This window comes from Colobus angolensis, unplaced genomic scaffold, assembly GCF_000951035.1.
Source record: "Colobus angolensis palliatus isolate OR3802 unplaced genomic scaffold, Cang.pa_1.0 Scaffold58, whole genome shotgun sequence".
NCBI classification, from domain to species: domain Eukaryota; kingdom Metazoa; phylum Chordata; class Mammalia; order Primates; family Cercopithecidae; genus Colobus; species Colobus angolensis.
The window spans coordinates 2,555,281-2,568,101 of NW_012119376.1; the positions used below are offsets into that span (position 1 = coordinate 2,555,281).

Here is a 12,821-nt window from a genome sequence, read left to right on the forward strand (position 1 = left end):
ATTTTAAAAATATATAACTTTTTAAATAAAATACCATAATTTTTAAAGATAATCAAGTTTTTGAATCAAACGATGAAGTCACAATAATATACAGAGTGAATTATTATGGTTGTATAGCTAGAGTTTGGGTCACAAAATTTTTAAAAGGACAAAATATTCATAAAGGTGTTTGGTGACATCTTCAAACATTTTTATTTTCATAAATCTAAAAGATGCACCCTCTTAGGCACTGTGATTCATCAATCTTCATGATATGCCAGTTTTTGCAATGAAAAATGTGATGAGAACTAAACTTGAGGACATCTTTAGACTCACCTGTGTGGCTATTCTTTTTGAAATAGGTGGTAGAGCTGGATTTAGATTTGGATGTAAGATAGGTTGAGTTGGAACCAATGGAGCTTGAAGACAAAGATTTTCCTAGATTATCAGAACTTTTCTTGATGATATTGGTAGCTGTCTTACTCCAATCTGAAAGAAAAACGACACCACTGTATCAATCTGCTTTACAGGGAATATGAACTGCTCTGAAAAAATCATCACTGCATTATTTATCTAGAGCATCTGATTTTCTGATATGCTGGCCATGGCTCAGAGAGGAGACTGACATGTAAACAATAAGAGGAAATTGATAATTTCTTACTTTGACCTTGTATATGTACTATTTAAAATCTCACTTTCAATATACCAAGGAGGAGAAGTAACCACTGATGGTAAAAAGAAAAAGAAAGATAAAGAAAAAAGACAAAGTAGGTTTTTTCAGTTTTTTTTTCAGTTTTTTTTTTTTTTTAATACTGAGAAAAATCTATTTGCCTAATAATGTAATTGGGGGTCTTAAAAATGTGGAAAGGTGAGTCTTGCATAGTGGAAGCTCTGGGTATATGGGTTGTTAAATTAGACATCAAACCTCCAGGAACTCATTTAACTCATGCTTCCCCTCTGCAGAATAGAAGGGTTGGGCCCAAAGTTCTCAGATCTCTTCCAGCCCTGATATTCTATGATTCCAACTAGGCATCTTCACATGCTCCAATTCAACAGCTTGCTACCACTGGGACTGGGTTGCTTTGACAAGACTGAATGACAAACTTTCCCATCTACTTTTAGATGTAAAATTTAATCAACCCTTTACCTGAGTTATCTGCTAACCGGAATCTACCACAGCAGAGATGCCGCCGCCACTGTTTCTGAACGTTCTCCTTCATAGCACAGTGGAAGATGAATATAAATAAGCCTGTGACAAAAGAAAATATAAATATTTAAGCCAACTGACACATCTTTAAAGAGAAATCTTATAAAATACATGGATTCATTTTAATTTTAAATTTTTTACATCAAAGTCACTAAGAAACAAAGATCTTAAGGAAATGAATCTTACAGTATGTAGCAGACACTTTAATCCTTTAGAAGAGAACATAAAGGCTCTGATAAAACTAGAATAACCACAGGGATCTGATTCTGTCTTTGCCTGTTCTGTTCAGCATTCATTATGACTTAACCTAAAAGCCAAGCTGAAATAAGCAACATTCAATTCTAGAAGTATTTAGTATTTCCCATATATTTGTCCTAAAATTATGTTAAAACTTTCCATACATATTTTAACAAAATAGAAAATGGAAAACACACATAAGCTCATCATCTGTTTCAATTTGTATATTCTGCGCTATTTTACATATGTATATTACAGTTATATTCATAGTATATTAGCTTGGGCCATAGAAAGTGATATTTTTGCAGGTGAAACATGGCACCAAATCAACAAAATCATGTGGCTCCACCTGGCCTACTTTAGCCTTTCAAGATTTTAATACAGAAATATTTCCATAATGAGAGATAGTCTTCATATTTATAGTCACTTCTTGTGCTTATCAAAATCTGTGTCATTTGTATCTTAGAAGTCAATCCCTTTTAACTTTTCATGGCATTTGCTTCTGCATTTTAACCCTCTCCTTGAGGTGCCATCAATCTTTCTCTCTATTCCTCTATACTTGGTTATTGACATTAACTTACAAGCATACTGCTAAAACACTTTTTTAAAGAACAAACAAAAAATTCTTCCCTTAACCTCCAATTTTCTTCCAGCTTCAATCTCTTTATTCCTTTGTCCAATAAAACTTCTTGAAATGGTTAACTTTTGCTGCCTCCACTTTTTCTGACACTTTCTCATCTCCACCCAGTCCAAACAGACTGCTGTTCACATCAGTGACCCCACTATGACCACTCTTGTAAGAATGATGGTGACTCCAATATTGCTGAGTTTCCCATGACCACTTCACTAGACCTCTCAGCAGCACTCAACACAATCAAACAGCCCTTCATTCTCGAGGTCATTTTTTCCCAGTTTTCTTCCTAATTTGCTGGAGATTCCTTCTTGGTCTCTTTAGTAGATTCTTCTGCTTTACTCTAAAAAGGTATACATGTCCATGACTAGGTCCCGGGTTTCCACCTCTTCTATGGTTACACTGCCACTTGGGGATGCTAACACTTCTAAAATATAATCACAACATACTGATTTTTATATTTGGTTCTGCCTTTTCTCTCCCCTAACCCCCACCAGGATTTCAACATATATTGCTCATAGGACATCATTGGGCTGTATCTTCACTTTGCAGCATCTCACATCCCAGATGTTCTGAAGTTCTCACAATCATGACCTTCAAATACACACACATCCCTTTAATTCTCAGTGTGTCCAGCTCATTCCAGCCCAATACCATGCTGAACACTCTTCTCCCAGATCTTTCCATAACACCTTCCTACCTATCATTCTGGTCTCAGACCAGCTGTTAACTCCTCAGAGAGGCCCTCAGCAACGGTTATTTATTTTTTTAAATTTTAACCTTTAGTCACTCCCTTTCACATATGTACTTTTTTTCACAGCACTCCTCAGTATCTGACATTCTTGTAATTCCTCTTTTATTCATTTATTCCTTTGCTTGATGGTCTCTTACTAGCAGATAATAAGCTCCAAGAGAACAGGGATATTTGTGTATTCAATGCTGTGCTATTTCAAGAATTATGCAGGAACTTGATGAATGTTTATTGATGGAATGAATGGTAATCAAGATCAATCAGCCATGTAGTCTACATGAGTTAATTGAATGCTTACATGTATATTCTAATGTGCTAAATGTGTTTGGAGATGGGGAGGTTAAAATAGGAGTGAGCAGTCAAATTAAGAGGTAATAGGAATGAAATGAAAACACATTTAATGGAAAAGTTTCTGAAAAGCATGCAAATAAGTTGCTGAAGTTGTGTCCCAGTAAAATATTAAGCAGTATATCTACATAAGGGAGGGCTTTTTAGGGGATCTAGGGCTTGAACTGAACCTTAAGCTCAGTAGGGAAGTGAGGGAAGTTTTCAGGAAGGGTAATTAATTCAGTGACAATTTATTAAGCACTGCTAAGCAGGAGGCACTGTGTTTTAGGAGTTGGAGATTAAACGGTGAACAAGGTAGACCATCCTTGTATTCATGGAACAAAGAGTCTAGTATGGAACAGCATAAATGTAAAACTTATGACAGTCCTTTTAAGGGATGATTAAAACTTATACATTCCTTTTGAATATGCAGTATTCATCAAGAAAACTACATTGTAGCTTGTACAATGGAAAAAGTGGGGAAAAGTCTTAACAGTACTCTCTTTAGATGTGCATAGTTAAATTTGCAAAATATGTCTAAGGTTATGTTTTATTTCTTAATACAAAGATTCAAAGTGGCCCTTAGTTTTCAGAATAAATTATATTATTAGCAAATATTATTATAGAAAAGGAGCTTAATTTCTACATGATGGGTCCTGATCACAGTAAAATGATTAGGCTGATATTCCTCTGGGTTTAGCTTGTTGTTTGGTGATTAGCAAGCCCTGAGCACAAGCCCTGATACTTAATAGGTGCTGTCTATAAATTCCTATTTAAATTACTGAAGAATCATTACATATTTTGACTTGCAGAAAAATGCCACTATGAAAGTACTGACTACCTTTGGTCATTGATTTCAAGTAGATGACCAGTCCATAAAAAAATTCCTGGGGGCCAGGCGTGGTGGCTCATACCTGCAATCCCAACACTTTGGGAGGCCGAGGCAGGTGGATCACGAGGTCAGGAGTTCAAGATCAGCCTGGCCAACATAGTGAAACCCTGTCTCTACTAAAAACACAAAAAATTAGCCAGATGTGGTGGTTGGCACTTGTAATCCCAGCTACTTAGGAGGCTATGGCAGGAGAATTGCTTGAACTCAGAAGGCGAAGGTTGCAGTGAGCCAAAATAGTACCATTGCACTCCACCCTGGGTGACAGTATGAAACTCCACTCAAAAAAAAAAAAAAAATTCTTGGGAAATTCAAATACGTTGATCTCTGAGAGGTATGAATAAGGCATACCACGACCTAAGTAATAGTGCATTGTATTTATTACTATTGTCATTTGATATTAATATATGGTTATATACATATTTATATAATATGATTTTATTACTATATAATTTATTACTAATACTTTATTGGTAATGAAGTAATATATAAAGGAAATAAATCCTAACGATCTATTTCTTTGAAATGTTAGATAGGGTAGAGAAATTCTTTTTTTTTTTTTTTTTTTAAGAGACAGGGTCTTACTCTGTTGCCCAGGCTTGAGTATAGTGGTGCAACTGTAGCTCACTGCAGCCTTGAACTCCTGGGCTCAAGCAATCCTCCTGCGTCGACTTCTTGCGTAGCTAGGACAACAGGCATGTGCCACCACAACTAACTAATGTTTTGTGGAGATGAGGGTTTCGCTATGTTGCCCAAGCTGTTCTAGAACTCCTGGCCTCAAATGATTCTCCTGCCTCAGCCTCCCAAAGCACTGGGATTACAGGCATGAGCCATTGTGACTGGCTGGGAAGTTCTAATTTAACAAAAGAAAAGTTCTAATAAATATAAATCAATTTCAATTATTTAGAACGCAAACAAGCATCTCATGAAGGTCTCTATGCTCCAGGTTGGGGAGGAAGAGCTGGAGAGGGCACCGGCTGCACACTGTCCTGGCCTATGCTAGGGCATTACAAGTCTCAGAGTAAGGGAAGATTTTCTTCTATACTCAGAATCCCTCAGAGCAGGGTTTGCAGGCTGATCCTCCTTCACAGGAATTAAGGAATAGATATCACTCGGTTAGGATTTCATCCTCACACTCTACATGACTAAATCTCATTGCTTTTCAAAGCCTTTCCATACTTACTACATTCCTTAGCCAGGTTGCCAATATAGTAAATACTTTCAATAAGCAAACACGTTGTACCACCAGCACTTTGAATAAGCAAAAGTGTGTAAATAATTTGAATTGGTTACTAGATTATTTTAAGTTTTGAAGAGAGTGTGGCAGTTACAAAGTAGAGTGGACTGAAGGAAGCCTGAGGTAAGGTAAACAGAGGCTACAGATGATGGAGGCTGCAGCTCTAGAGAAGGAAGTCCACATTGTCTCAGCTTACTCTATTTTCCTTTAACGGGGTCAGAATTTCCGGAATTTGTTCTTGGAGGTATTTTTGTCACACAGCTAGAAATATAGGTAACTGTGTATTCTTAAACGACTGTTTAATAGAGACACATTTTAGAGCTGGAGGGGAATATAAACTTCAATGAAGGTCTTTTGTTCCTAGGCATTAATCCAGGTATTATTCATTAGAGGGCCTCACATTTAGCAAATGATTTTTAGTTCTGGGTAGAAGGAAAAATTGCTGAATATTGCTTCCCTTAATACTCTATTATTCTTTTGTAACACCTAGTAGTTTTTCTGCATGCTATATATCCTGGAAAAAAAAGTCAGAAGTTAAGTCTGGTGTTTTGAGGATATCAGAAAACAATCAGGTCACAGACTCAGTTTTTTAGCCTTGTTGGGGTACTAAAATGTGAATTATTTTGAGAATCAGATGCTAATCACAGTCAGACAGGATAATGTTTAAGATAAGACTAACTTAATAAAACAGTTTTTTAGATTGTAGTGCTGCCCTATATCATAATTATATAACACTAAATGATACTGTCTATTTTTAAGTAACCATTGTGTCTGTAAATATACAGGTACTTAATAATTTTTGGAAACACTGGAGAGGAGAAGTCATTTAAATGTTCTACCTTCCACTGTGAATTGTGATGCTATGGAACAAAATTAGATAATAAGAGTAACAAATTAGAATTCTTAGGAATGAATATATTTTAAATTTTAAGGTATTGTATTTATAATATATATATGGTCAATCCTATAATCTTGAGATACATTTCTATTTCAAATAAGAATAGGATTCTCATAACAGGTTATTTTACTATTTGTAGTAACTAGCCCTTTTTTTCCCCCCATGAATTTAAGTTAGTCTAGCAATAAACATTATACCAAAATTCCTCCAGGACAAAATATCCCTTTTAGAGTTTAGTATTGGGCAGTGTGGCAGGCATCCGGATCTGTAACAGTGCACACAAGCAATATGGAAAGAAATTCTGAACACTTCAGGAAGGAGCAGTAGAAAGTGAAGGCAGAGAGTCAAATGCACCTGGAGGCTAATGTGAGAAAACATGGCTATTCCCTCTTAAATTCTGAGGTTGAGGCTTTTGTTTTTTGTTTTGTTTCCTCCATCTACTTATAGATTTCGGTGTTAGAAGCAGGACTAAAATCACAAACTTCAATGGAGTTCTACGTTGACAACCAAGAAAATTTGTCTGATTTCTCATTTCAATCTCTGCTTCTTTCGTTTCAAGATGGAGTCTGGCTCTATCGCCCAAGCTGGAGTGCAATGGTGCGATCTCAGCTCACTGCAACCTCTGCCTCCTGGGTTCAAGCAATTCTCCTGCCTCAGCCTCCTGAGTAGCTGGGATTACAGGTGCGTGTCACCATGCCCGGCTGATTTTTGTACTTTCAGTAGAGGCGGGCTTCACCATATTTGCCAGGCTGGTCTCAAACTCCTAAGCTCGTGATCCGCACACCTCAACCTCCCAAAGTGCTGGAATTACACACATGAGCCACCACGCCTGGCCTCTGCTTTCTATCATTTTTTTCCCCTTTGCTAATCTTCATATCACCTAGGAAGTATATGCTCTTCTAGCTTTCTGGAAAGAGCATTAAGATGTGACCGGGACCAGGACAATCAGGTTTTACTTTTCATAGTACTTGAAGCTTTGTTTAACATTGCCCATAAAAGGCAGAAGCTAAAATGGCCCAAAAGATTGAACGCAGAATTAAAGCTTTTACGTCATCCTGAAAACCTAGTGCCAGTTTCAAGAAACCTTCATATATCACAAAAGGGAGTTCATGATAGACCTCTTCTGGTGCATTTTAGCCTGGAAAACTATCACTCTGGATAATCCAAGTCAAAATTCCTTAGAATTAGTTTCTTCAGCTTGGGAACTGCCTTGATTCTTTAAGAATCCATTCTATGCTAGTACAATAAGGAAAAAAACCTGCACTCTTGTTAAATGAGCAGATTCCTAATCAGCTCCGTAAACTTTCATCCCATCCTTAGCCCTGCCTTCCTTTCACTTCCATCTTTCATTAACCAGAGGTATATGCTTACCTTTTTTAAAAGAAAACTATAATTATGAATTAAAAATGTTTTAATTCTCAGTAAAATTTGCAATTTCCTCATTTAAAATAAATAACATTTTAATTGTAATGGAAAAGGGTGTTGCAAGTAACACACAAGTGCTGAAAGTGGGCCTATGGGGGTTGTTAGGAGAGAAAATGTATCGAATGCCAACTTGTCTAATACTCCTAAGAGAAAGACTCTTACGGGCCAAGGCTGGTTCAGCAAATATAGTGAAGGAAGGTGGTGAATAAGTAGCCAAGAAGGTTTTCAAAACTTGGAGTGAGAAACATTCTGAAAAATCTCAAGTAGTGAATTTAACTTTTGATATCTAATCCTTTCATCTACCAGAGAACACATTCAAGTAGCATGTTTGAAAAATAATAATATACCTATTTCTAAGTATTGGTATTATGTTTACTGTAGATTGTATGGGGTTGTGTTTAACCTTGGTCTTGTTAGAGCTATTTAACTATTCAGGGGGAAAAAGATACACTTAGATATTTAGGCTAGAAATTTGGCTCCCACATAGAACTCATTCCTTTCGCTTGTTTCAAACAACGATCCATGGCTTTCTGGGCAAATGTAAAATGAGTAGCCAAAGGAATGTTCTCATATCTTTCTGGTCATCAAAAGTTAAAGAATTTCTAGAAACAGTTTCCTGGGATACTACTATACAGTAAAATTTGAGGCAATGCATATTATAATGTACTTGGTGTTCTAAAAAGTCCCTTTGAAGCATCTAGGTAGAGAAGGGGGAAACAGACAACCTTGGGTCCTCATCTCTTAGAGTTCTTCAGCAACTAAAGACCACTGACACTTTCAGCAGAATTATCATCAATAAACTGGATAGACATTCTAAGTTGACTTTTTTTCTTCCCTTGGATAATAAATATCCAGAAATACAATTAAAGGGAAGACTGCAGATATAGATAACCTCAGGGATGTGAGATGCATTAGAGTGGGTAGTAATGACTGGTGTTTTAATCAGGTCATGCGCATAACATACTTTGGCAGGTTTTTTGTTTTCATTTTTTTTTCCCCCTGAGACAAGGCCTCACTCTGTCGCCCAGGCTGGAGTACAGTAACATGATTATAGCTCACTGTAACTTTGAACTTCTGGGCTCAAGCAATCGATTTGCCTCAGCCTCCTGAGTAGCTAGGAATACAGGCACACCTCCACACCTAGTTTTTCTATTTTTATTTTTGTAAAGATGGGGTATCACCAAATTGCCCAGGCGGGTCTTGAACTCTTGGTCTCAAGAAACGCTCCTGCCTTGGCCTCCCAAAGCACTGGCATTACAGGCGTGAGCCACTGTACCTGATCAGTTCTGGAGTTTTGATGGGAAAAATTGGTTGAAAACTAGTTATAGCAGATATTTGGGAAGTAGCCACACACTCTAGGTACCACTGATTTTTGACCATATTAGTCTAGGTGACCTCTGAGCTCCTGAGTAGCCTGTGTCCAAATCTTTAAACAGCTTCTGTTTTCATTTTTCACACAGACACAGTCAGCTGGCTATGCGGCTGGGGATCTTGAAGGGTTTATGGCTCTCTCTGGAAACTTCTTAAATCCTCCTTTCATACTACCAAGGTGCCCTTTAGAAAATTATTTCTCTGTGGCACAAAATGCCCTGCCAAAGGGTGAGTAATTTATTTCCTTGCAGCGTGTAATGTCTCAGCCAACCTGATGTTTCACTTGTGAGGGACTGAATTGGTGGGTCATCTCTTTACCTTGGCACCAATTCAATATGTGTATTATACATGTGATTATGTAACAGCTCAACTTTCGTGAGGCCCCTAACCTCAGCCTCCAGTGGCAAGCGACACTTCATTGACATTTAGCATATTTCATCTCATACTTTGACTTAATTTTCTTAGTTTACCAATACAACAATAATAATATGCATTTCTCTAAATTACTTATGCTGAATAAAGGTAAGAGATTAAATTTTCCTCTACTCATTTAATATATAGTTAGTAATAGCTCTTTTTTGAATGGAAATAGAATATTCTCTGCTGCATAGCAATTTGTGTACCACAAAATTTTCTGCTTGTGTTCTTTAGAAAAAATTAAAAATTTTAATACAGTGATATGCCTGTTTTACCCTGGAAAACAGCAAAAATAGCAAAAGCAGACAGATGTGTAATTCAAGTATGTTAAGAGAAGGTACATTTATCTTTTAATTTTTGCAGAAAAAAAATCAACAAAATGCTTACTCTGTAACTTAATCAAATTAAGTACGTGATATGGTTTGGCTCCGTGTTCTCACCCAAATCTCATCTTGAATTGTAATCCCCATAATCCCCAAATGTCAACGGAGAGACCTGATGGGAGATGACTGGATCATGGGGATGTTTCCCCCATGCTGTTCTTGTGATAATGAGTGAGTTCTCATGAAATTTAATGGTTTTACAAGTGTTTGGCAGTTCCTCCTTCACACGCTTTCTCTTGCCTGCTGCCATGCATAAGATGTGCCTGCTCCCCCTTCTGCCATGCTTGTAAGTTTCCTGAGGCTTCCCCAGCCACGTGGAACTGTGAGTCAATTAAACCTCTTTCCTTTATTAATTACTCAGTCTCAAGGAAGTTCTTTATAGCAATGTGAAAACTGACTAATACTGTTGGTAAAATTAAAAGACCAAAGCATTATCGTGTGGATAATTAGAAAATAATAAATTTGGTTTCAGCCTTGATTCAATTTATGACATCATTTGCTTATTTAAGTAGGTAAAATTTTTATAATCAAACAGATAGTAACAATTTTCTGATACCCATTTAACATAATTTTTGGCAATTAAATTATACAGTTATAAGTATACATAAAAATAAAAATACATGCTAGAAATAAAAATATAAAACATAAAAATGAAAATAAAGCATATATAAAATTTTATATGTAGACTCTTCCAATTTATGTGAGTACCCATATAATTACACATGTATATGTGTTTATACATACCCTTTCATATATTTCCAAGAATCTGAAAGATTAAATGGATTTTTTAACATGCTTGAGTCAAAGTTTTGAAGACATAAACAAATATGACAAGAAATCTATCAAAAGTAATGTATATGCCCTGATATGGTTTGGCTGTGTCCCCACCCAAACCTCATCTTGAACTGTAACTCCCACAATTCTCACACATCACAGGAGGAACCCAGTAGGAGGTGATTGAATTATAGGGACAGGTTTTTCCTGGGCTATTCTTGTGATAGTGAATGAGTCTCATAAGATCTGATGATTTTAAAAATGGGAGTTTTTCTTTACAAGCTCTCTCTTTGCCTGCTGTCATCCACATAAGATGTGACTTGCTCCTTTTTGTCCTCTGCCATGATTGTGAAGCTTCCCCAGCCACATGGAACTGTAAGTGCAATTAAACCTCTTTCTTTTGTAAATGGCCCAGTTTCGGGTATGTGTTTATCAGCAGTGTGAAAACAGACTAATCTAGTAAATTGGTACCAGAAGTACGGTGCTGCTGAAAAGACACCCAAAAATGTGGAAGCAACTTGGGAACTGGGTAACAGGCAGAGGTTGGAACCGTTTGGAGGGCTCAGAAGAAGACAGGAAAATGTGGGAAAGTTTGAAACTTCCTAGAGACTTACTTTAATGGCTTTGACAAAAATGTTGATAGTGGTATGGACAATAAGGTCAAGGCTGAGGTGGTCTCAGATGGAGAAGAGGAACTGGTTGAGAACTGGGGCAAAGGTGACTCTTGTTATGTTTTAGCAAAGAGTCCGGTGGGATTTTGCTCCTGCCCTAGAGATTTGTGGAACTTTGAACTTGAGAGAGATGATGTAGGGTATCTTGCAGAAGAAATTTCTAAGCAGCAAAACATTCAACAGGTGACTTGAGTGCTGTTAAAACTATTGTTTCAAAAGGGAAACAGAGAAAATAAGTGGAAAATTTGCAGCCTGACAATGCTATAGAAAAGATAATGCCATTTTCTGAGGTGAAATTCAAGCCAGCTGCAGAAATTTGCATAAGTAATGAGTAGCCAAATGTTAAACATCAAGATAATGGTGAAAATGTCTCCAGATCATGTCAGAGATCTTTGCAGCAGCCCTTCCCATCACAGGCCTGGAGGCCTAGGAGGAAAAAGTGGTTTCATGGGCCAGGCTCAGGGTCCCCATGCTGTGTACAGTCTAGCAACTTGGTGCCCTGTGTCCCAGCTGAGCCAGCCGCCACTAAAAGAGTCCAAGGTTCAGCTCGGGCTGTTGTTTCAGAGGGTGGAAGCCCCAAGCCTTGGCAGCTTCCATGTGGTGTTGAGCCTATGGGTGCACAGAAGTCAAGAATTGAGGTTTGGGAACCTCTGCCTAGATTTCAGAATATGAAACACCTGGATGCCCATGCAAAAGTTTGCTGCAGGGGTGAGGCCCTCATGGAGAATCTCTGCTAGGGCAGTACAGAGGGAAATGTGGGGTCAGAGCCCCACACAGAGTCCCTACTGGGGTGCCACCTAGTGGAGCTGTGAGAAGAGGGCCACCATCTTCCAGATCCCAGAATGGTAGATCCACTGACAGCTTGCACTGTGTGTGTGGAAAAGCTGCAGACACTCAATGTAAGCTTGTGAAAGCAGCTGTGAGGGAGGCTATACCCTGCAAAGCCATGATGATGGAGCTGCCCAAGACCATGGGAACCCACCTCTTGCTTCAGTGTGACCCAGATGTGAGATATGGAGTTGAAGGAGATCGTTTTGGAACCTTAAGATTTGACTGCCCTGCTGGATTTTGGACTTGCAGTGGACCTGTAGCCCCTTTCTTTTGGCCAATTTCTCCCATTGGAATGGCAGTATTTACTCAATGCCTGTACTCCCACTGTATCTAGGAAGTAATTAACTTGCTTTTGATTTTACAGGCTCACAGGTGGAAGGGACTTGCCTTGTCTCAGATGAGATGTAGGACCATGGACTTGGAGTTAATGCTGAAGTGAGTTAAGACTTTGGTGGACTGTTGGGAAGGCATGATTGGTTTTGAAATGTGAGGACATGAGATCTGGGAGGGGCCAGAGGTGCAATAATATGGTTTGGCTGCGTCCCCACCAAAATCTCATCTTGAATTGTAACTCCCACAATTCCCAAGCATCATGGCAGGAACCTAGTGGGAGGTGATTGAAGTATGGGGGCAAGTCTTTCCTGGGCTGTTCTCCTGATAGTAAATGAGTCTCACAAGATGTGATGCATTTAAAAATTGGAGTTTTTCTGCACAAACTCTCTCTGCCTACTGCCATCTACATAAGATGCGATTTGCTCCTCCTTGCTTTCCACAATGATTGTGAGGCTTCCCC

At 38.1% G+C, this 12,821-nt stretch overlaps 1 protein-coding gene across 1 annotated transcript in view; it reads right to left on the bottom strand.

The window, feature by feature from the left end:
* Positions 1-12,821, bottom strand: part of ADGRG6 (adhesion G protein-coupled receptor G6) — a 135,594-nt gene that overhangs the window by 7,676 nt on the left and 115,097 nt on the right. The window contains exons 23-24 of the mRNA XM_011962046.1: positions 1,127-1,228; positions 316-468 (exon numbers count right to left, since the gene is read on the bottom strand). Of these exons, the coding sequence (XP_011817436.1) occupies positions 316-468; positions 1,127-1,228 (255 nt within the window). The remainder of the gene's footprint in view (positions 1-315; positions 469-1,126; positions 1,229-12,821) is intronic.